This window comes from Hyperolius riggenbachi, chromosome 2 (assembly GCF_040937935.1).
Source record: "Hyperolius riggenbachi isolate aHypRig1 chromosome 2, aHypRig1.pri, whole genome shotgun sequence".
Taxonomy (NCBI): domain Eukaryota; kingdom Metazoa; phylum Chordata; class Amphibia; order Anura; family Hyperoliidae; genus Hyperolius; species Hyperolius riggenbachi.
In genome coordinates, this window is record NC_090647.1 from 77,507,791 (window position 1) to 77,533,073 (window position 25,283).

Consider the following 25,283-nt stretch of genomic DNA (forward strand, 5'->3'; position numbering starts at 1 on the left):
CCGTATGCAGATTTGACTGCACTCTCCTGATTGTCCTCCAGCTGCACCTGGAAAATGGTAATTCCCATATCGTGCAGTGTGTGGTATCAATGGAGTCCGAGGACCTTCCAAAGGAGACAAAAAACGAGATAGGGACACCAGGAGCCCCTGATAGTGTAGCACATCAACGGTATGGGACACTCCACAACGGTATGTGCAGAATACACACAAGAATAGGTTGCAAGTCCAGCAACCACAGTCTAACGTCTGGTGAGGAAAGCCCGGCTTCTCTCGGGTTCTTTAGTCCCCCTCAATTTTGGTCGCTCTCCAGGAAAAGAAAAAGGGTTCCAAGGAACGAACATACACTGCCAACACCCCGGGCTGAGGGGGTTGGTGTGAGATATTACTGGGAGGGAGGAGGTGCCTCAAGATGTGATGTGTGGAAGGGATAATGTCAGCTGATTAAAACATAAATAAGGCTTACCTCTAAAAGAAGGGGGGGGGGTAGCCCAAATAAAGTAATAACATTTTTAATAAAAACCAGACACTTGAATGATCATTCAAGTGTCTGGTTTCTATTAAAAATTCACATATCGTGATACATCTTGGTACTTTACAAACGTGATCCCCTCTCCTTAAACACGCACAGAGGCTCACCAAGGAAGGTTGCCACCCCATTTTTTTTTTTCGTTGGTCTCACGCTTAGTATTGTCTCACCATGGCTCATCAGTGATCCACATCAATTTCATAGTTTTTCCAATAAAAGTACTTTATTTCTCAATAAAAGAAACATATGAAATTAATTGCAAAAGCCGGCTTGATAACCAGATCACAGACGCGCTTCTGCACCAATCCCCTACTTGCAGACTCCCAGTTGTATTGAGCATATCACAGACTGTTTCCCAGGGCCCTGAAGTGCTGCTATCTCTGCGTTGAGCGGTGTCCCGCTCTCTCAGCTTTCTCGCACTCTCTAGGGATCCTCCTGCGCTCCACCGCTGCCTTACTTCCTGATACGTGACGTAATGATGTCACGCATACTGGCTCCTCCCTATGCGCTTTTCATCATCAACCTGACTCATCAGGGGTTATGTGTTCAGATTGGTGAGAAGCTCACATGCTAGTGATTACCAGATGTTCATTACGATTCCTCCTGCCCCACGAGCCACAGGGATTGGTTTATGCATTTTCAGTCCTATGGGAGAAAAGAGGCTTTACAAATATTATTGTATTGAGATGTCTTCCTTTCATCATTTATAAGACAGATTGAAGCTTGTTGGTGTGACGTGCGAATGTTGATTTTTATGCTGAGTGTCAGAGTTTTCTATAGGCTGTGAAGTAGGGGAGAAATTATGCCATTTACAGGATCTATATCTTAAGCCTTTCAGTGTTGCGACACTTTAAACTTGTGGGTAATTGTTAACTAAAAGTAAATAGTGATTGTGATTGAAGCCGCAGTTTCTGCTGTAAGCTAGTTTCCGTATCTGTTGACTGATGACAGATGTTGCCCGTATGCGCTAGTCTGCAGGTAGAGCGTACAGCGTGAAGTACTGCGAAATTTGTCAGTTTCCCAGTCTTGAGACCTCATACTCCGTCAGTAGAGCCTGGACACACAGCTGTATTTACAGATGGATTGTATAACCGCTCCGTTGCAGATACAGCTCCAAACGTTTAATTCTCTCTACGGTTGCCTTTGATTTCATGACTGCTGTTTTGTATTTATTTAATCCCACCTGCAAGATTTTTGCTTGTGTTTTGAAATGCATTTTTGTATTCACCTGTTGATTTATTACCTGGTTGGGGGATGGTTTTTAAATCAAAGCACTGTTTCAGTCTAATTTATAACAGCAAAGGGCTCCCAGTATACATAGTTACATGGGTTGAAAAAAGCAGGGCTGTGGAGTTGAAGTCGGAGTCTGAGTAATTTTGGGTACCCGAAGTTGGAGTCTGAGTCGGTGATTTCATAAAATGAGTCGGATGATTTTGTACAAAATCCACAGCCCTGGTAAGTATTTGACCGAGGAGTCGGAGTCTGAGCCATTTTGGGAACTCTGAGTTGGAGTTGGAGTCTGTGTCGGTTTCATAAACTGAGGAGTCAGAGTTGGAGTCTGAAGATTTTTGTACCGACTCCACAGCCCTGGAAAAAAGACCTATGTCCATCGAGTTCAACCAGAAAATTAAGGTGCAAATACTAGCCTGCACCTTCACATATCTCGGTTGATCCAGAGGACCGCAAAAAAAAAAACCTTACAAGGTTTGGACCAATTAATTGGGGGGGAAAAAACCCTTCCTAACTTCAGTACCCACTGAATCAGATAAAATACCTGGATCAGCACGATTGGGAATTACCTAGTAATTATAGCCATGGATGTCTTTCAGTGCAAGGAAAGCATCTAACCCCCTCTGAAAGGCAGATATAGAATTTACCACTCTGCAGAAACAGCTCTTGCTAAAGTGGCCAATGATCTTCATACAGCTAAATCCAAAGGCCATTATTACATACTCCTCCATTGATCTGTCATCAGTATTTTATACGGTCGACCATACCTGACTACTACAAATACTTTCATCTGTTGGCATAAAGGGCCTTGCTGTCTCCTGGATAGCTTCCTATTTTTCTGGAAGGTCTTTCACAGTCTCTTATTCAGATCAGATTTCCTCTTCACATCCTTTGTGTGTGTGGGGGGGGGGGGGGGTACCTCAAGGCTCTTTACTTGCCCCACATTTCTTTTCCATCCTATATTCATGGTCTTGGCAACTTAATCAACTCATTACATATATGCAGATGATACACAACTGTACCTCTTGGCCCCAGACCTTAACTTCCTCCTCACACATGGTCCTGACTGTGTGTCTGCTATATCCTCTGTCATGACCTTAAAACTCAATATGAGTAAAACAGAACTAATCATTTTTCCACCGTCTCAGTACACCTCTCTGCTAGATCTAGCAATCTTAACTACTTTAGCCTTTTGGATGTATCTGCTATGTGCCGCTGCCCGTTAGCCCGGAGATCATTGAGTTGGAACGCAATTCCCATTCATTGATCTAAGTCCCTGTTAGAAAGACCGACGACTTCTATAAGAAGCCGTGATCTTTCTAAAGAAAAAAAAAAGTTTCACGTCCTCCCTTCTTCCTGTAAGCAAGAGCGCTCGCTTACAGGAAGAAAAAAAATTGACTGAGGCCATCTTGTGGCTAAATAGTAAAACTAAATCTACATACATTTTTTGTAATAAACCCACAAACAATTACATTTAAAATTAAAATCCAGGTGGAGACCCAGTCTTTTGTACTCTCTGTATTGGACTTCACACCCTGTAGGGATCCAGGTGTTGGCTGGGTGACTCCTTGATGTTATGAATTGACAGTGGTTTGAGCGACTGGGTAATTATTTACCTGGATAATTGCAGGGATCCCTTGGGGGCACTGGATAGTAGGAATAGTGCTGTGACGAAGGTCGCAGCACCGCTCTCATAAACACATGGATAATAGGAAAACCCTGCTCTCAGTTCAGGGCTACTTTAAGTAAATTTTGTTCAATAATAATTTATTTTTATTGTTTTGATAATGGTTTCCCTTGCCATCCATTAAACAAGGCCATCCTATTTTACGAACACATTTGGTTGTCTTTTACGTTTGACCTTTAGTGGTGGTGGAATGCTGAGCTCACAATATAAGGAGGGGTAAAGAGATCTGTTTTGCTGGCAGAGGCTGAAAAGAACAAGCGTAGCGCGAACTAACACAGATGTCAAACATCTTGAGGCTCTTTTCTGCCAACCAGAAGCCTGGGCAACAGACTAGCTGTGATTGTTATGACAGTCCGCGACGATACTCCTATAACTGGTACTGAGAACTAGCCTCCATATGGAGAGCTAATGAAACACACATGAGGCACCGCACAGCAGGAGACAGTAAAAAGTCTATTGAAGTGTTTTTGGGGTTTTTTTTGTGTAAATGGTCAAAATTTAAGTCATACATTTTGCTTTCAGCAGACAGCTTGGATTGTTCTAGTTAATAAGGAGCCTCTTGAAAATGATTTTGCAATTAGAAAATTCTTTTCATTTCCCTTGATATTGTTATATTGTTTACCACTTGGTTTATTAAAGGAAGAAATGGTTCTAAAGCAAACCATTCGTACTCTAAGGCAAAAGAAATTTGAGTGTCTAATGAAAAATTACTTAATCAGTATTTAGGCACAGGTATTTAGTAAAAACTCAGTCGTTTCAGCAAAGGAGACTGTTTCTTTAGTATGCAGAATTACACTTTTTACTGCAAAGATTGAGCTGAGCTCCACCTCTTCCTTTTACCAAAAGTTCCTATTGGTTCTTCAGTGTAATGGATGGCGTCACTATGGAAGCTAATGTTTCTGCTTACTGGAAGTAGGAAGTGATAGGACTATGGAGCAAACCATTAACTTTATTTAGTACGTTTTATGTACTTCTTGCTTAACTGTTTAGCAGATCCTCTGTGTCTAAAGCTTTCTAAAGATAAACCTTCCACATTCAATATTTTTAATAGATTAAACATTAGCATTGATTGAAAAAAAAATGAATTTAATGCAAATAAGGCCTTTTTCGATGACTCTGTTGAGCAAATGTTGAATGGGAAAGGCAGTTTTTGGTGATTAAGTGTGGGGTCGAGGAAGGGTGAGTCTTGCTACAGGTGCCTAACATTTTCTTTTTCTAGAACTTAGCTTAACCAAGCTTCATCAGTTCTCTCGGACACAGGGTAACGATAGGCATCGTGTTTCAAAAAAATAAAATAGAAACTATGGTCACTCTGCCCCCAAGCGGCTCCCCAAACCCCCCCCCCCCCCATCTGCCTATCATTCCAACTGCAAATAGATGTTACAACATCTGGGCCACAATCTATGTGCCAACTGAAATGGGTTTAAACAGAAAGATCAGCAGGGTGCACCTTCAATCGTTCAATCACTGAACTTTACTGTGAATGTCGCACAGACTTTGTATTGCTGTGCGTTTAGTCTGCGTTATAAAATTTTCTAACGTGCGACTTTAACGTTGCACTGTGAAAGAGGCCTAAAGGAAAAATTCTTTCAGAACAACCTACCTCTAAGCAACAATCTAATCTCTATATATGGTAATGTTTCTTTGGAAGGTAGGTTCTGTATCTGTGCATACTCTAACAGGTATATTAGCCGTAACAAGATTTAAAATCAATTATTTACAAAAGTAAGAGTGCATTACAGGATTATCACAAAAAAAATGTCATGACTAACAAAATGAATCTAATGTAGCCAGCAGAAAAATATAAAGGATTAACTGCCTGTTTTAGTCCTTTGATTATGTCCTAAAGTAATTAGAGCCCAGCATCATGGTCTCCCAGCCAGACTCCTCTCAGATGATTCTTGAAGATGGGAGATATGGAGGAGAAGATAGCCTTTCAGTGCTTCTTCTTTTTTTTAAACAAATCCCTCTGGATAGAAGAAGGTGCAGCATCAGTGGTTAGCGACTCCTGCTTACTGGGGTTGGGGACCCCTCACATTTGGCGGGAAAATGTAATTATGTCTGATCATGCCTCTTCCTCCTCTGCCTTACTCATTATGAACAATGTGACAGTGGATTTATAATCAGCTAAATTTCCCTTTGCAGTTATATCAAACCGCATTACTCTAATGTAGTTTACTATAAAGAAATTAAACTTCTTTGGTTCCACTTATGATATTCACAAATAAAGCATTTGGAAATGTGTTATTTCCTCCCACTATCTAACTCATGATTTCCTGATGTTGTAATGTGCATTTCACTGGAATGATGACCTATTAGGAATTTGTATAACTCATGAACATGAGACACGGGCCCTAATTCAATTCACTAACACCTTATCAATAAAATGTCATTTAAGCCAACAGAAAGCAAGTAAATACTCAGAATAATGTTGGCAGGACTTTATCACCTACTTTTTGGTACTTTTTTCAATCGCAGAGCGCTGAAAAGTTATTTTAAGAAGAAAATGAAAAATTATCTCTTAGGAGAAAAGGTGGAATTTAATAACGGCCACAATCTCATGCCCTGAGATGGAGTTTGTCAAGGGGCCTTATTCAAGTGCTTTCGATCCTTAACTCTAGCATCTCTAATGGTATCTGAGAAATGTGTCTCTGTGTCCTGGCAGGTAAATGGAGGCCATGTCTATCATTTTCAGTGTAGATCAGTTTAAAAAAATGTACTCAAAACATGGTCCTGTGATTGTATATACAACTAACTCTACAGTTCTTTGTGTCTTCATCAGGTATAATATAGAACCCAGCTTGTATTCACCATTCTTTTCACTTGGTGCCTGCATGGAAGGATTAAATTCTCTTTTTAACCAACTCCTGGGCATCTCTCTGTATTCTGAGCAGCCAGAGAAAGGAGAAGTGTGGTGTGAAGACGTCCGGAAACTGGTAACTCTTTCTTCTTCTCTGTAGACTGTCTAGAGCATACATGTCAAATTATGGCCCGTGTGCCAAATTTGGCCCTCAAGTGGTTTCTCCTCTTTGCATTATATTTCGTTCACTCTAGACCACCAGGTAAGCTATATTGGAGGTGAAGCCCTAGATCACCAGGGAAGCCATATGGGGGAGGTAGGGGGAAAGCACTAAACACTAGGGAACTGTATAGGGGTTGGAGGGGGGGCCATTAGACACCAGGGAACATTATAAGAGAAGAAGTTGGCCAGTAGACATTGAGGTTGGCCCGCAGCTAGGTCCTAGTGTACAAATTCGGCCCACTTTGTATTTGAGTTTGACACTCCTAGTCAGGGCAGTAGACCTCCATATAGCGATTCATTACTTATGGATGTATTTATGACTAGCAATTAACTTATTACTATTTTGCATGGATGTCTGTGTGATGGGGTTAACTTAAAAGTGGTTACATCATGTCTTGCCTTGTTCTTAAATAGTTTTATTTTTCCTGTTAAAAGTATACCTTTTGATACAACTTAAAAAAGTAATAGAAACTTTTTTGATATTGATTCTTAGCATCGGTCCTGCTTTTAACCGGTTCAGGGCTGTGGCAAGTAGAATCTACTCCACATCTGCAGCTCTTTACCTCTGAAGCATATATTCTAAGCCGCAGCTTACTGCAGTCCCAAGCCGATCCCTGCCTGCCAGGATTGCAGGCTTGGCTGTCATGTGACAGCCAAGCTTCCTCCTATCAGATATGGAGCCATTTTTATTGGCCCCTTACCAGGTAATCACTGTGAGCCAATCACAGTGATCACAGACTAGCCGCATGAAAAAAAGGCTCTGGTCTTTGAGGCCAGAGCCTTGCGGTCCAGAAGTAGCTAAAGTCTGAGGTTTGTACCTGGGGAGAATAGATGATCTATGAGATGCCAGCAATCCCTGCTTGCCTGTAAATTGATTGTGTGCAGCTAGAAATTGAGACAATTAAGTTCACTTCAGATTTAGCATCTCATTGGTCGGGGAGACTATAAAATGTTACTGCAGAGACTAAGGAACCATCTCCTGGTTGCAGATTGTATGGATGCAAAGAGACAAGTGGCCCCATCAAGTCCCTTGCGGCTAACCACACTAAAGAACCCCACTGACATACATGCAAAAAGTAAAATATCAGATGCTCACTGCAGAGCATTAACCAATTTCTCATAAACAACCCATTACATAGATCGCATATACCCACTGAAGTATACAGGACACTAGAGACATTTTAGGCTGAACCCCTGGACCCTTTGTTACTGGTTTTTGTTGTTGTTACCTTCTTTATTTCTAACTGATGGTTGACTAGTTGCACTCTATATGATATATAATTCATAAAAGACACATCTTATGGAATGATAGCACTTCCCAGAACTTATTCCAGTTAATATGGTAAATATTAATGGAAAACTATTCAGAGGATCCACCATTAATTTACCTTCCCCTGGTTTTTGACTATATTTGTATTTGGACTGCTGTCTATATGCTAAGTATATGCTGTTCCCTATTGGTTAATATAGACAGATTCTTCCGCAGATGTCTAAAATCGAAAATGTGTACCTGTATTGTATGCTGTGGCATTTGTTCTTTGTACAACAGTTGCCTAAAATAAACTACTGTATTTTTCACCGTATAAAACAGACTTTTTCTCCCCCAAAAATGGGGAGAAAAAGTCCCTGTGTCTTATACAGCAAAGGCAGGGAATCCCCGTCTTCCGAACGCCCGCCAATACGAGCCACAACCCGCCGTCGGGGATTCCCTGCCTGTGTGTACTGCTGTGGCCGTCTCCTTCCCCCCCGCTTGCCTCTACCCCTTCCTCGTGTCCTCGGGTCCCCCTGCGTGAGAAGCGGCAGCAGCTTACCTCTTCCATCTTGCCCGCAGCGATTGAAGACATCCAGCTTCTGTGGGCGGCTTCCTCTAATGCTGGCTTGTAATGACGCGTCATCGATGACGTGTCATTACAAGCCGGCACTAGAGGAAGCCACCCACAGAAGCCGGATGTCTTCAATTGCTGCGGGCAAGATGGAGGACGTAAGCTGCTGCTGCTGCTTAGACAGGGGGGACCCGAGGACACAAGAACGAGGGGGTAGAGGCAAACGGGGGGGGGGGGGGGGGGGCAGAAACATGGGGCAGACACATGGGGGGGCAGACAGCAGACACATGGGTCAGACTCATGGGGGGCAGACAGCGGACACATGGGGGGGCAGACAGCAGACACATGGGGGGCAGACACACATGGGGGGGGGGGGGGCAGACAGCAGGACACATGGGGGGGGCAGACAGCAGGACACATGGGGGGGAGGGCAGACAGCAGTCACATGGGGGGCAGACAGCAGGACACATGTTAATATCTGTTAATTCCAATCACCAATAAGTGATCTGACAAGTATATACTATATGTACTCAATTACTCAGCTTGCATGCATAGATAATTATTCTTTCTTTTTCCTTTATTAGGCAGTTGTACATGAAACTGAAGGCTTACTTGGTTATATTTACTGTGACTTTTTCCACCGACTGGAAAAACCTCCACAAGTAAGGGATACTTATTTCTTTAATACCATGTACACTTTATATTTGTCAGTATACTGCTTTACTATTAAAGAGACACTGAAGCGAGACTAAATCTCGCTTCAGGTCTTATATATAGCAGGGGCACGTGTGCCCCTGCTAAAACGCCGCTATCCCGCGGCTTAACGGGGGTCCCTTCACCCCCAACCCACCCCCCGCAAATGTTGGTCGGAAAATGGTCGCTGGAGATATCCTTCCTGGAGGCAAGGGCTAACGGCTGCAGCCCTGCCTCCCAGCGCGTCTATCAGACGCGCATCGCCGCCTCTCCCCCGCCCCTCTCAGTGAAGGAAGACTGAGAGGGGCGGGGGAGAGGCGGAGATACGCGCTGACAGACGCGCGTGGGGCAGGGCTGCGGCGGTTAGCCCTGCCCCAACCAGGAAGCGCTCCCCCGCTGCACGGAGGGGGTTTGGGGGGACAGGGACCCCCGTTAAGCCGCGCTATAGCGGCGTTTTAGCAGGGGCACGCATGCCCCTGCTAGCTATGAGGTCTGAAGCGAGATCTGTTCTCGCTTCAGACTCTCTTTAAAGAAAAAAAGAAAAAACAATCTGTACCGTTTTAGTCTTGCCCGTTTGGTTATATTACTTAAGCTTAGTAAGAAGAGTTGATGAAAGATCTGCCTATCTTGGCATTTACCGTAAGTAGACACTGACCCCACTGCAAAACAAAATCTACTTCTAAATGGGCCCTCAGAATTTGCATTTTTTTCCCCTACACACTAAGCCTTGAACACCTGGTCCTTTGCATTTCTTTCTATGCATTGGGCTGTGCACTCGTGTTTTTTTTATGTATTTCTGCAAAGTGAGCTCTGCACTGCTTGACCTTTGGGGGTTTTTTTCTGCACACCTGGTTGCATATTGAGTCAGTGTCCTGAAGGAATAATTCTGGCTCATGTAAAGTAGAACACAGGTAGGCAAAATTGTATTTAACTTTGCTTTTTCAGTAGGGAGACATTTGTTCTCCTTTTGGCCCTCTACAAATATTCAAATTGTTCTGGAACTGCATAATGTAACTAGTTGCCCAGTAACATGATAGTAATTAGAAGGTACAGGTAAAATGCTAAAAATTAGAATGTCTTGCAAAAGTCCATTTATTTTATTAATTCAACTTGAAAGGGGAAACTAATATATGAAATAGGAACCCTTTGCAGGTGTTTTGGATTAAATTGGTTGATTAGAGTCTGATACTTTGAGCCTAGAATATTGAACATTTTCATTGTCTTCCAATAGTCTCAGAATTTTGATTTTGGGGTTTTCATAAGCTGTAAGCCATAATCATCAAAGTTATAACAAATAAACGCTTGAAATATCTTGTTTTGCATGTAATGAGGTTGTATGGTGTGTGGCCACCTTTGGTCTACTGCATGCATCTAAGCCAGGGGTGGGCAAATTTTTCTGGCTGTCGGCTGCATTCCTCTAGAACAGGGGTGCCCACACTTTTTTTGGCTCGCGAGCTACTTTTAAAACCGCTGCGGCCATGAGATCTACCACCCCCCCCAGCATGCATAGACAGTCACAGTATTCTAGACACCCCCCCCCCCCCCCCCCCCCCCATATCAAGCCTGGTGAATACATTACAAAAGCCTTCTCCTCTTCACAGTAGTGGAGAAATGTATATATTTACATAGAAAGAGGGACAAAGTCCTGAAAGTGGGACAAATGAGGAGGAAAGAGGGACAGGGCTCCCAAAGAGGGACTGTCCCTCCAAAACAGAGGGGAACTATGGTAATGAACAAGGATTGGTCAGAAGGCTCAGCAAAAAAGTGTATCAATGAATGTAAGGGGAATCAAAGATAAATGAGAGAAAGAGGGAAGGATTGTCCCAGGGAAGGGAAAACAAAGGGTTTATGTTTAAAAAAAAAAAAAAAAAACAGAGAGAGGAGCAGGATAAGAGGAGTTCAGGACAACACAAAAGAAAGATAAGAGTAATGAGCCATAAACTACCCAGTGAGAGGAAGGATCAGCGGGGACAGCAAGCGAGCTGCATAGAACTCCCGGCCAGCGTCATATGAGAAGAGACAGATGCAGGCTGGAGAGTGACAGCAGAGACAGCAGCTGACTGAGCAGGGAAGTTACCGAAAGAAGAGGAACCACCGATTACTGCAGGGTAAAGGGGACGCACATGTCAGCAGCACAGCCTGGTCTGCAGAAATAGTACACATGTGCACAGAGTGAGCAGAATAATGCAGTTCGGAGGGGCTATGCAGTTTCCTCCTTTTGGGGTGCCAGCCAAATCCGGGATTCTGCCTGCAGTGGACTATGTTACACTACCTCACGTCATGCAGCCAGGGGGGAGAAGACGCTGTGCACGCAGGCAGCCTGGAGGGGAAGAGAGACGCATGGCTCACAAGCAGCCTGGAGGGGAGGAGACCTGGCTCCTCATTGGCTCCTCTACCCTCTAGCCGCGCCTCCCCTTTAGCCGCGCCTCTCCCCTCTTCTCCCTGATGCGAGTGGCAGCAAAATCTGACAGCCGCGGCTGCGCGGCTTCAGATTTTGACAGGACGCGGCCAAAAGGCCGCGATCTACTCATCAGGCGGTCACGATCTACCGGTAGATCGCGATCGACCTATTGGGCACCCCTGCTCTAGAATGTGGTCCATAGCCACAGTTTGTCTCCCATCCTCCCTCCGGAAAGTGCGTGTGTGGGGAGAGATTGGGTAGTTACTCACCCAATCGTAGTTTCTGCCAGCAATCTCCATGGCAATGGTGGTGTCATGTGACACACTGGTACGTACTGATGGCAGGTCACATGACGACACCATTGCCATGGAGATCAGCGCTTGAAAGTGCGATTAGGTAAGTTGATTATCGTACGTGCGCTGCACGTATTTTTGATCCAACTGCGGGGAGGGAGAAGGGGAGAGGAGCGGAATCCCGCCCTTTATGGGACCGGTCAGCTTCATAGCAGCCGTGGGCCGAATGCGGCCCATGGGCCATAGTTTGCCCGGGCCTGATCTAAGCCATCACAGCTGAGTTATGAACAGGAGCTTAGCTAGGCCTGGGAAGGGAGCTCAATGCAGTTTTTGTGAAAGCCAAACTGACTATGAAACCACATATGCTGTATGTTTCATAGACTATTCTTTGCACAGTCACATGATCACTAGCAGGAAATGATCCAAACTACTGTAGGCCCGAATCACTAGTAACAAAGAGAGACCATGTTCTAGTATCTAAAGGAGTCGAATCACCCTGACCCACCACTGTCCTCATTTAGGTGAATTCAGAAAACCCCAGACTCTCAAAAGAATAGCACACCTGGGGCTTGATTCACAAAGCTTAGCGCCGCTGTGAAAAGCCTCTTAGTGCCCCATAAGTAGCTCTGCGCGCACTAACGGCCGCGCAGAGCTACTTCGCGCCCAGTCCCGCTCAGTGCGCGCTCATCGCGGGTAATAGTGCGCGGTGCGACGTTAAACGTCGCACCTGGTGCGCTGAAAACGGTGCATCGCGTGCCCCAGAAACGGCGCATCAAAGCGCTGCTTCGGGGGCACCCGATACGAGGGGTAGTGGGTGCAACAATAACGTCGCACCGCGCACTATTACCCGCGATTACCGATTAGCGCCGGTTAGTGAATCAAGCCCCTAGTGCACACAACACATCCACCACACTAAGCCAATGCCCACAACTGCGCCGCCCATAGGTGCTTACGGATTTGTATATAGAATAGAAGCAGGGGTAGAAAAACACTGGGAAACCGTGAGCATACATTTCATTACATGATCTGGAGGCTTTGGGAGAGAAAGGTTGATCTGGAAGGGCATATCCCTAGTGACTGGATAGTGTACTGGTTAAGGGCTCTGCCTTTGACATGGGAGACCAGGGTTCAAATCCTGGCTAGGGTCAGTACCTATCCAGTAAGAAGTCCTTGGGCAAGCCTTCCTAACACTGCAGGGTGGCCCCTTGAGCCCCTTAGTGGCTGCAGCTCTTGAGCGCTTTGAGTCCAACAGGAGAAAAGCGATATACAAATGTTTGGCTTATCGGCTTATATCCGTTATCCTGTCTTCTACAACTGTTTAACTGCAGTTAATAATAAATGCAATGTAATTTGTTTCTTTACACAAGGACTGTCACTTCACTATACGAGGTGGCCGGCTTAAGGAAGATGGAGAGTATCAGCTGCCTGTAGTGGTTCTCATGCTTAATTTCCCCCAGTCCACTAAGAGCACGCCAACGCTGCTAACTCCTGGCATGATGGAGAATCTATTCCACGAGATGGGACACGCCATGCATTCAATGCTGGGGAGGACACGCTACCAACACGTCACTGGTAAGAACAATCTCTCATTCATTTAGTTGGTCTAAGTTTATTTGGAGGTGGGACACTTCAGGGGGACATTGTCTTCCTTGGAGCACTGCTAAAGGGGCCACTTCAATAACTTACCAGATCACTGGAAGCTGCATTGCACTTTTTTGGTGGTATTATTGACCAGAAGAAGCAGGGAGGGACTGCGAAACACAATATCTAGCCCTATTTCTGTGCAATAAACTTTTTGAACTACTTTTGAGTAATACTGGCTACTATATCCTACAGGAAAGGTAAGCCAACTATTGTCTCTCTTTTTTTCAAACTTTTTAAGTTGTTAATTACTTTAGGCTGCCCCCCACCCAGTATTACTATTTCATACTACTGTAGGGAGGTTGTCTTTTAAGCGAAGTACCCTTTTAGGTCCTACCTGATCATCAGGAGCATGACCAATAAGGATCCTCACAAACCCAAGCGGTGGCAGGGAATCCTATGCAGGCCATATTGATGATTGCATATTTATTGCAACCAGAAAAGTATAAGTAATCCTCTTATCCCAAAAATTTTCTTGGATTTTGAGAAATTGCACTATTGGTTCCTGTTATTGGTTCCCTTTGTGTTTTTTCAGTCCTAGGAATCTCTGGGTCTGTCCTCTTCCAAGTCTATCCGATCACATGCTACACTTTTTTTCTTTTTTAAATTCACACGCACATAAAATAGCTTTAAAGGATACCCGAAGTGACATGTGACATGATGAGATAGACATGTGTATGTACAGTGCCTAGCACACAAATAACTATGCTGTGTTCCTTTTTTCCTTTCTCTGCCTGATAGTTAAATATCAGGTATGTAAGTGGCTGACTCGGTCCTGACTACAGTGTGCCCCTCACTGATCAGAAATTCCAACTATGAAACACTTTGCTAGCAGAAAATGGCTTTTGAGAGCAAGAAAGAGGTAAAAAGGGGAATTTCTTTTCAGTGAGGGTCACACTGTAGTCACTTCCTGTCTGAGTCAGGGCTGAGTCAGCCACTTACATACCTGATGTTTAACTCTTTCAGGCACAGAAAGAAAAAAAGGAACACAGCATAGTTATTTGTGTGCTATGCACTGTACATACACATGTCTATCTCATCATGTCACATGTCACTTCGGGTATCCTTTAATAATCTAGCATGAATCAGAATCGGAATCAATTTATTTTTCGCCAAGTAAGTTTGCACCTACAAGGAATTTGTCTTGGCAGTTGCTTAACAAACACAAACAAAAACAATACAAGGACAGACAGTGTGAATTTTACAAGTTAAGGACATTATAAGTACAGTGGCAGTAAGCAATGTGAGAATTGTTCATGTTTAGTTCTGTGCTGATTACTTTCAGTCCTAACTGCTCTAACGTGGTTCAGCATTAAGTATGGCTACCGCTTGAGGAAAAAAGCTGTTCCTGTGTCTAGAGGTTTTGGAAGCGATTGACCGGAATCTTACTCCTGAAGGCATGCGCTGGAAGATGGAGTGAGCTGGGTGAGAGGGGTCAGAGGCAATTTTGGTTGCTCTCTTTCTGCACCTGCTAGTGTAAAGATCCTGCAGGGAAGGTAAGCTACTGCCAATTATCCTTTCCGCTGATTGGATGATGCGCTGCAGCCCCCCCTTTTCTAATGCTGAGCAGGAGCTGAACCATACAGTCATAGATGATGTTATGGTGGATTCGATGATTGCAGTGTAGAACTGCACCATTGGATTTTGAGGTAGGCCAAACTTTTTCAGCTGATGCTCTACTGTAGGTCCCCAGAGGGATGAATTGGAGACTTATGCCCACTCTTTGGAGCCTACAGCAAAAAAAATGACAGATCACTGTCAGTGTCACAGTAGGAAAAATACCTAACTAGTTCAGTGATGTACACATTGTACACTGACTGTAAACACAATAGATTTCCATCATACTTCAAGAGACAGATTCATCTAGCATGTGTTGGACTTCTGTTGCTGGAGATATTAATAAAGGACCACTATTGTGCAAAATTGTAACATTTAAAATCCATCCATATAAAATGTAGATTTTTTTCTCAAGTAAAACGCACTATAAATTACCTTTTTTTTCTATGTCGCTACCATTTACAGTAGGTAGTGAAAATCTGACAGGTTTTGGACTAGTCTATTGCCTCATGGTAGATTCTCGGGTATTTTTTTATGTACAAAAGCACTTACTGAAAAGCACTTGTTTCAACTGTCAGACTAGTGTTTAAAGTATATCTAAGGCCAGTGAAAAAAAAATAGTTTTACTTACCTGGGGCCTCTTCCAGCCACTAGAGATCACCACTGTCCCATGCCACAGCTCTGGTCTTCTCTCTGCTCCCGCTGGTAGGTTCTGAAGAGGCGTCCTCTGTGCATGGGTGTGTACCCGTGCTGCCTGCACCCATTTCATCAGGAGTGTACTGCGGCTGCGCGCAATGCTGACCTGCCAGGGGTTGGCGGTACTTCAAAGCCTACCAGCAGGAGCAGAGAAAATACCAGAGCTGCAGAAAGGGACAGGCGTGACCTCTAGGGGTCGAAAGAAGCCCCAGGTAGTAAAGCTTGTTGTTTTTTTCATTGGCCTCCGTTATCCTTTAAAGGAGAACTGTAGTGAGAGGTATATGGTGTCAGCCATATTTATGTCCTTTTAAGCAATACCAGTTGCCTGGCTGTTCTGCTGATCCTCTGTCTCTAATAGTATTAGCCACAAACTCTGAACAAGCATACAGTAGATCAGGGGCTTGATTCACAAAGCGGTGCTAACTGTTAGCACGCCTGTGAAAACCCCCTTAGCACGTCTAAACAAGCCTTTCACGCATAAAACTTTACGCGCGCAAAACTTTATGCGCGTAAAACTTTACGCGCGTACTGCACAGAGCGCAGGGCGCACCGCGCGAAGTACCCATTAAAGCCTATGGGACTTAGCGCGCGTAAAACTTTGCGCGCGTAAACCTTTACGCGCGCAAAGTTAGCACGCGATCTGATTGAGAAATCCGGTGCTAACCTACTTAGCACCCTGGTTAGCGTGTCTAAAGACTTAAGACGTGCTAAGTAGGTTAGCACCACTTTGTGAATCAAGCCCCAGGTGTTTCTGACATTTTTGTCAGATCTGACAAGATTAGCTGCGTGCTTGTTTCTGGTGTGATTCACACTACTGCAGGCAAATAGCTCAGCGGGGCTGCCAGGCAACTGGTATTGCTTACAAGGAAATCAGTATGGCAGCCTCCATATACCTCTCACTACAGTTCTCGTTTAAAGAGACTCTGTAACAAAATTTTCATCCTTATTTCTTCTATCCTATAAGTTCCTATATCTGTTCTAATATGCTCTGGCTTACTGCAGCCTTTCATATTTGCACAGTGGCTGTGTTATCTCTGTTGTATGATCTAATCTTCTCTCCTCTAATGGGTCTGTCGGGCTCAGGCAGTCAGGCTGGAATGTGCTGTGCTGCTTGTGATTGGATAGAAGCTATACACACCCTCTCCATGCCCCCTGCATACTCAGTATGACTCACACACTGAGCTACTCTTTTCTTTGTAAACACTGCATAAAAATGGCAATTACAAGCCAGGATTGCAGCAGGGAGTGGCAGAAACAGCACAGAGGGACCCAGGAGAACATAATGAATAGAATGGTATGCTTTTTATTGTAAGAATTCTCTTTAAATGAGTAAGAAGGTTGGCAAGCTTCTTTGTATAGATCCTTTCCATGGAGTGCTTTTTTAAAGGATAAAGATAATACTGAGAATCCCCCATGAAGAGATGGACAAGTCCAAAACCTGCCAGATCTGTCACATTTTTTTATACCTGCTGTAAGTGACAGCAACATAGGAAAAAAAATAATTTATTGTGCGTTTTACTCAGGGAAAAGTGCACATTTTACATTTTTTTTTTTTTTTGCAATGGTGGTCCTTGAGGACACATTTCCACTAGAAGCATGCGATTCACATGTCATTTTTCAGATGTGAAATCCACATGCGAATGTGAATTCATATATACATATGTGTTTTCGAATGCAAATTCGCATGCACAATCACATTTTTTTTTTTTTTATCTTCGTTTTTCCTATTGACATTATTGATCGCCAATGTGGTAACGCCCAATAAAACGCAAATTTGAAAATGCATGCAAAAACAGCAGGTAGCGTTCATAATAATAGTAACCCTGTGGTTTTTTGGGGGGGATGCGATTTTCGCGTCTAATGGAAACGGGCCCATAGGAATGAATTGGTGTGTGAATTTGTATGCTAAAATAAAAGTGCACAAATTCGCACATAGTGAAAATGGGCCCTAAATTCCCCCAGGTGTTGGGAAGAGCAGACGCTGGTCTGTGATCCCCTCTGTATATGTAAGCTGGCAGCACCACCTGGACGGGGATGAGGACTATTAATAATAATTGTGACCTGAAGGATAGGACATTACTGTATTTTACTTTCTGCTCCACTGGCTTACCGGGAATTATATTTTCCCCCTATATTTGTCATCTTTTGTGGCTGCTAATTTCAACTACTATAGGGTGCTGCGCTTCGCTGCCGGGACTTGTAGAATGAATGGCAAGCGTCTTTCATTTGACATGGGTTCTGATACACTTCATGCAGCAGAAATGTTCTCTTGTAGAGTCACGCATTGGCTTCCCTCTTTCCTCATGCCTCCTACGCCACAACAGTGTTCTCCCCAAGCTCTTTTAGCCGGATGCTCCACCCGGCTAGTTTTGGTGAGCACACGGCTGTTATCGGCTCACCTCTTCCTATGCTGTAAGCAGAGTTGCTCACAGAAGTACTGGCCCTGCATTCTCATCTTGCCCCACTCGGCTACTTTTTCATGCCACCCGGCTACTATTTCATGCCACCCGGCTGGAAAAATTTTCTGGGGAGAACACTGCACATACTTGTGTTCCCAGTTGTTGTCACTTATACATGAACTGGGTTAAAGTGCTAATTGTTGAGCAGTCTTATTTGTTTTCTTTCATTTCTGTGATATTCTGTCATACAAAGACTACACCCTGATCTTGCCTGAGTGGGAGGTAAGTGTAGAGACTTGTCATTAGAAAATCAGCCGCAGATTTACCCTGGTAACTGGGACTTGGAGAAAGAAAGCTTTGAAACTGCCACCCGTGCACGGTGATTTTATTCAAGTGGAACTGACGTTCTCAGTAGGGATGGTCAATTAGATGCAAACTATGCTAGTGCACCGAATAGGTCAATTTCTAAATTGCATAAATAACCATAACATTTTCATCATTGTTATTCACTGCAAATACTGTAGGTACGCTTCCATTTATTAAGAACAATAAATTCTAACAACCGCTTCCAGACCAGCGTAGTTGAAATCTACGATCTGTTTATGTCCACTTATCCCTGCCCAGGGCATAGATTTCAACTTCCACGTTTACTCACACACGCCCCTTGCTTGTGCCGATACTGCAAAGCTGACAGCAGAGCTGCATATCTGTCAGGAGCCAGTTTCATTGGCTTCTAGCCCTGTGATCACAGTGAGCCAATCGCAGTGATCACGTCTCTTTTTTGTAAAAAAAAAAAGTCTCTGATCCTTAGAACCTGAGATAAAAAAAAGAAATTATACGCACCTGAGGCCTTTTCAAGCCCCCATCAGGCAGTAGGCTCCCTTGCCGTCCTCCCAGGGCACTTCAGTCCCCCGCTGGAGGGCCCAATACATCTGAGAAGTCCTGCTTTTGCTGTGCATTCGAGGCATGGCCAAGTGCTCCCATTGGGCTCCTAAAGAGTGCGCATAGCCGGACTGCTATCAGAGCATCAAGACAGGCCAGGAGGACGGCGAGGGAGCCAGCGGCCTGAAGGTGGCTGGAGGAAGCCTTAGGTACGTATCATTTTTTTTCGCCATATCGGGTACACTTTAAGAGCCCAGAGACAGCGGGTCCAGAAGCCATTAACATTCACAGTACAATACTTTTATTTAGTTTCTATTTTTTCATTTTCAAGCTGCATAAATGTTAGCATAAAATCTGCATCTATTATTTACATCTCATTGACCATCCCTACCAGGGACACGTATGAAACTGCAGGCTCTTGTGACTATACTTGTAGAGCCTATAGTACTAGCACATGCATTAAAGTGTGCCGTCCTCTGATCTGACCTGAGGAGCCTACACTAGTACAGTACATGCAGGAAAGTGCAGGGTCTTCTGAACTGATTCCCCATGCAGCAGAAGAAAGGAGTGACACATCCTATGGTGCCTATCACTTCTGGTACCCTGCTCTTCTGTAGCAGCCCTTGGCTACATAATAAAATGACTGCATGTCATGTGATACCTATAATGGTCGGTCATCTGTGAAATTGCAGAGTTCCCTCTCTTCTCCATTATAAGTAACCTGGTTTAGTGCAACATCACTACTGCAGCTCTTAACTGCCAAGGAAGAGCGGATGTAAGGCCTCACTTACATTGCACGCATTGCCGCCCGTATTTTGGCAATACGTGCGGGAGGCAGACATGCGCAAACATCAGAAATGCATAGATTGCACTGTCTGATGTTCACATTATGTGCGTTGTGGATCAGTGTGGTCCGCGAACGCATGCTGCACACATTTTTTAGCAAAACGCGTGGCTGACCCATTCACTACAGTGAATGGGATCAGCCACGCAACGCATACCAAAGCAGATGGGGTGCAGCACGGTGGCGTAGTGGTTAGCGCTCTCGCCTTGCAGCGCTGGGTCCCCGGTTCGGATCCCAGCCAGGGCACCATCTGCAAGGAGTTTGTATGTTATCCCCGTGTCTGTGTGGGTTTCCTCCGGGTACTCCGGTTTCCTCCCACATCCCAAAAACATACAGATAAGTTAATTGGCTCTTCCCTAAATTGGCCCTAGACTACAGTACATACATTACATAATACAAACATAGACATATGATATTGGTAGGGATTAGATTGTGAGCTACCTTTAAGGGACAGTTAGTGACAAGACAATATATATATATACTGTACAGCGCTGCGTAATATGTCGGCGCTATATAAATACTAAATAATAATAATAATCGTACGCGTTGCGTTCCAATCGCACTGCCATCTACTGGTTGTCATGTGAACGAGGCCTAACGGTTCTTATATGTAGCTGCATGACATTACACATTGGTACTCGCTGCTTATGACCACATGTCCTCTTACCTACAACATTGTCACTGCTGTACAAACTGTTGGAAAGCTTCAACTTCAGCAGATTCATGTTGGGCCAGTATTGGAGTATCCTGCTGGTGTTTGTAAAGGGTGTGATCAGCTATGTTAATAAGCCTTCTTTCCTGCAGCTGTGCAAATACTATTCATTTTTTTTTCTCCCAACTTGGTTTTAATTTTTATTATGGTTTCCGTGGAATATTCTGTAAAACTTACAAGAAAATAAAAAAGTAGGTGCCATTTGGGGCATAAACTCAAGAAAAAACAGCATTTCAGTTATCTCATAATAAATATTCTATTCAGGACATATCCACATACAAGTCCTAAGACTATTAAAGGGGCACAATAGTGAGTCATCATATTTCTAAGAAAAAGAATTAATTGGGTATGAATGGGGAATAAAACAATAGTAAAAATAAGTAAACAGAACCTTCACAATGGTCATCTAACCACTGGGCATCCCGTCCCCTGAGTAGTTACTGATGGAGGTGCCTCTCAGCTCATTCCCTTAAGGGGGAGACCAAAATAAACGGCAGTTTTTTCAAAGATTTTACCTCTCTATAGAGATGTGGTGGGAGCTGTGGCAGGCTCCTCCTATCCTCTCTCTCGCGCTGCTTACAATGCTTCTTCTCGCTTTACTTCTTTCTTCAGAAGATAGGATTTAATTTTACATTCAGCAACGGCTTATTTTTTTCTTTTCTTTTTTTCTTTACTGCTTTACCGACTACTTTTTTCCCCTACTACCAAATGACGGTTAATGTTTATTGTACTTTTAACAAGAGCATCATTAAATTGAACCGAGCACCATTTTTAGCATCCAGGGCATCTCAATAGCACATTAAAAATACTTGCAAACAATGTGGCTCATTACTAAAAAAAAATTCATTCTACCTCTTCATTTAAATTTTACATTTAAATGTTTGTTAGAGACTTTTGTTGCTCTAATTCCATGGCCCGCCATACACAGGAAGAGCAGTCAGATAAGGACTGCTGTAATTAGCAGTAGCAGTGAGCAAACAAAAGCTTTCATCAGCAGGGGAGTGGGGAGAAAGGACAATCTACTTCAAACAGTTTAGAGAGTCACACTTGATTACATTCACACCCTCCCCAGGATAAATTAGGGAAGGGGAGGGAGGAAATGGCAGTTCCTACAGCTATTAGAAACCAGGACAAACTGCAGAAAAACATGTATCCGGTCTTGTATCAGTAATGGTATATCCTGTCACTGACTTTTTCTTTTCTTGCTGGTTCTTCACATGTGTGGCTTGAGTGGGAATGATGTATTTGTAGTTACCAGATGATTTGCTTTACACAGTTCCACTCTTCTTTCTCCATTGTCATTGCTCTTTGTATCGTGTCCAAACATTACAGTGTAGGCTTAACTCAGAGCTGCTGCGAATGTATTGCAGCCTTGTAAGGTCTTTCTGCTACAAATCAAAGTTAGTTTGCTGTAATGAAGGTCTGACCAACTGCAGAGCAATTTTATTTGGAAAGTTTCTGTTTGCTTTAATGATGTTACTGCACTATAAAGGACACAGCCATAGATATTTTTTTTTTTTTTTAATTCTTGGAATTGGGATAGCATCTTCCACCAGATTACACTTCACGCATGTTACATATTACAGATGATGCCATTCTCCCACATTACCCCTGTGGTGCACTCATCACGCTGCATTGCATGAGTAAAATCACCTGATGGGAACCACAGGGCTGCTTTTTACTGATGTAATCTAGTCTTCGGTTATGGAGGTATGTAGACTTGCAATGCTAGATAGTGGTGCACCTTGAAGCACTCAGCCTGAAGTGAGAGGAATAAGCAAGCTGACATATTAACTTCCTTTTAAACAATGCAGATTGCCTGGCTGTCCTGCTGTTCTTCTGCCTCTAATACTTTTAGCCATAGACTCTGAAGAAGCATGGGGATCAGGTGTTTCTGACTGAAGTCTGACTGGATTAGGCCTGGTTTACATTGGAACAGATGGAAAATCGATCCATGGAACAGATCCGTTTTTTTCTTCAGTTTTCCATCCTTGACCCTCCGTGCAATGCGCGGTCACTGCTACATCCGTAGGTCTGTAATAATCACTGCAGACACAAACTTGCAGCCAGTGCGGTGGAACGGACCAAACAGATCCATTCAAATGGACCAATGTGAACGGATCCATTGGTTAACATTGGATGCGTTCTCGTCCATTCTGTTATATTCTTTAGGTCAATGTGAACCAAGCTTTAGCGACATGCTTGTTTCAGGTGTATGATCCAGATACTGCTGAAGCCAGGGATATCAGCAAGATAGCCAAGCAACATGTATTGTTTAAAAGGAAATAAATATTGCAGCCACCCCACTTAACCCTTTGCATACCAGCAGTGTCTGGCCCCTTAAAGATCAGAGACCGCTGATACCAGAAAATTGCACCTCCAGACAAATCGCCGCACATACTCTACGCTCTCGCCGGTCACAACGCTCTTCCATCGCCGCAGGCCCCTTTCTATGCCGTCTCTATGACAGTGGAGCGCTGTCAGCCGGTCAGGAGACGCTTTCATTTTCTCCTGACACAGTCTGTCGGTGTAAGCTAGTGTGATTGGCTCACAGTGATCGCGTGCTCAGGAGCCATTGAAAGCCGCTTCTGACCTGCTTACAGAACTCTATCGTCTTATAGATGGCAGAACAAGTGAATTGCAGCGGGTGCAGGGCAGCGAAACCGGCAGTAATGGTGGGATCGTGTTGTGGGTAAGGAGAAATCTTCGTCCTGTCAGAGCCACGCAGCCACCTGCAGGACGTAGATTTCTACCAATGCGGTCCGGAACCAGTACACACACACACACACACACACACACACACACACACACACACACACACACACACACACTCACTCACTCACTCACTCACTCACTCACTCACTCACTCACTCACTCACTCACTCACTCACTCACTCACTCACTCTTTCCTCCTCCTGGCATCTGCACTAGTCTGACCTCTTCACTATGCATTTGGTCCCTCCTTACATTTGTGGGAACTCACTGATCAGCCTGGCAGGCCCCCACCTTCCAATGTTTGTGTAGTGCTTGGGGCAGAGGGGCCCAATGATCAACTGAGGCAGAGGTGAGAGGAGGGGGAGCAGCTAGGGAACTTCAGTAAGGCGGTCCCAGACTATATGTATAATCTGGTTAACTGCAATATGAATGATTGGAGATAGCCATATTGGAGCATTAGTAATAACGCAACATACCGTAACTGTAATTGTGTATAATACTTCTGTGCTAATTTGGCTTAAATTATTTCTGAGTACTGTAATTGTTTAGCAGTACCAAGTGGGATTATTGGTTTTTGGTTTTTTTTTCCACCGAACCTGCATTCTAGGAACCAGATGTGCCACAGATTTTGCGGAAGTGCCCTCCATACTTATGGAATACTTTGCTAGCGATTATCGGGTGGTGAACCAGTTTGCACGACATTACCAGACTGGACAGGTAAAGAATAACCAGGATTGTTTTTTTTTTTTTTTTTCAGTGCCCTATGTAAAATCCAATTCAGTTTGATTAATTTTAGGTCATGATAGGAAAACAGACCTCTGTGTTGCATACATAAGTACAGTTATCCCTTAAAGCAGAACTGTAGATTCCTATTAAGGACATTGTTTCACTTACCTGGGGCTTCCCCAAGCCCCCAGCAGCCGTCCTGTCCCACACCGCTCCTCCATGAGCCTCCGTTCTCCCGCCGCCAGCTACTTTTGGTTTCGTCGCCGGGCCACTGCGCCTACGCGGCTCTGGCCACGCATATCCTTTCTTCGCGTTCCTCGCTATTGCAGAGGGGAACGCGAAGAAAGGATACGCTTGGCAGGGCTGTGCTGGCATCGACTTAGAAGTCGAGGTACAGTACGGAGTGGCGGCGGGGAAACGGAGACTCGTGGAGACTCGGCGCGGGACAGGACAGCTGCTGGGGGCTTGCAGAAGCCCCAGGTAAGTGAAACAATGTGTTTAATTTGATTGTACAGTTCCACTTTAAGACAAACACCTTCACCCCTAAAGGTAGCCACACACCACACCATTTTTTAAATACCTTTTCAATTCAAGAATTGCAATCAATTTTCTGACTGATTGTAACATTTCAAAAATCTGACCAATGTACCACACACATTCAATTTTTCCCCAATTATTAAAAAAAATTAACTTTCAAAAAAATTGCTTGGGTCTATACATCAAGCAGTTGTCAATCTACCTGAGACCAATCAATTTTCATAGAAATTGATCAGAAAAATCCAACCCATCTGAACTTCTTTTATCGAATAAAAACTGTAAATACAACCACATTTCTTGAATAAATGAAAAAAAAATCAAATTTTCTGTACTACGATCCTTTTTTAGCAAATTGTTGTAAAATTGGATCATTTTATTATATTGTGTGGCCTTCTTTAGTTTGGTAGTACCATGTACTGGTAAAGAGCTCTCTGGACCCCCTGCCAGTTCTCAACTCAAGCTAAACATTTCCGATGCTGTCAAAAAAAAAAATTAAGTTTATTTAATGTGAAAACTTTTCAGAACTTTCAAGGTGCTAAGCTATTCTTGCATGGAGTGACAAACCCAACCCTCCATTGTCTTAAATGGAGATGTGGATTCTCTCTGTCTGGATATCACAATGATAAAGGTGCATTGGATGCAATGTAAATCCATTATTAGCAGGTCTGTTGTGCCAGCAAGTTTTGAGCATTGGCCATTTTCAGTAACTGAGTAGTGGTCTTCTGGCTATGGTTTAAGATTTCTGTCTTTATAACAGAAGACTTACACTTTGATAATAATTACATGTTTTCCTTCTGCTGCTGTAGGCATTATCAAAACCAATGGTGTCCCGTCTCTGCGAGTCCAAAAAGGTTGGCGCAGCTTCTGACATGCAGCTCCAGGTAAGGGAGATCATTCTG

General features: G+C 43.9%; 1 protein-coding gene across 1 annotated transcript in view; it reads left to right on the forward strand.

The window, feature by feature from the left end:
- Positions 1 to 25,283, forward strand: part of MIPEP (mitochondrial intermediate peptidase) — a 130,046-nt gene that overhangs the window by 36,053 nt on the left and 68,710 nt on the right. Inside the window, exons 11-15 of the mRNA XM_068266943.1 lie at positions 6,226 to 6,379; positions 8,873 to 8,950; positions 13,043 to 13,247; positions 23,729 to 23,838; positions 25,191 to 25,265. Coding sequence (XP_068123044.1) covers positions 6,226 to 6,379; positions 8,873 to 8,950; positions 13,043 to 13,247; positions 23,729 to 23,838; positions 25,191 to 25,265 — 622 coding nt within the window. The remainder of the gene's footprint in view (positions 1 to 6,225; positions 6,380 to 8,872; positions 8,951 to 13,042; positions 13,248 to 23,728; positions 23,839 to 25,190; positions 25,266 to 25,283) is intronic.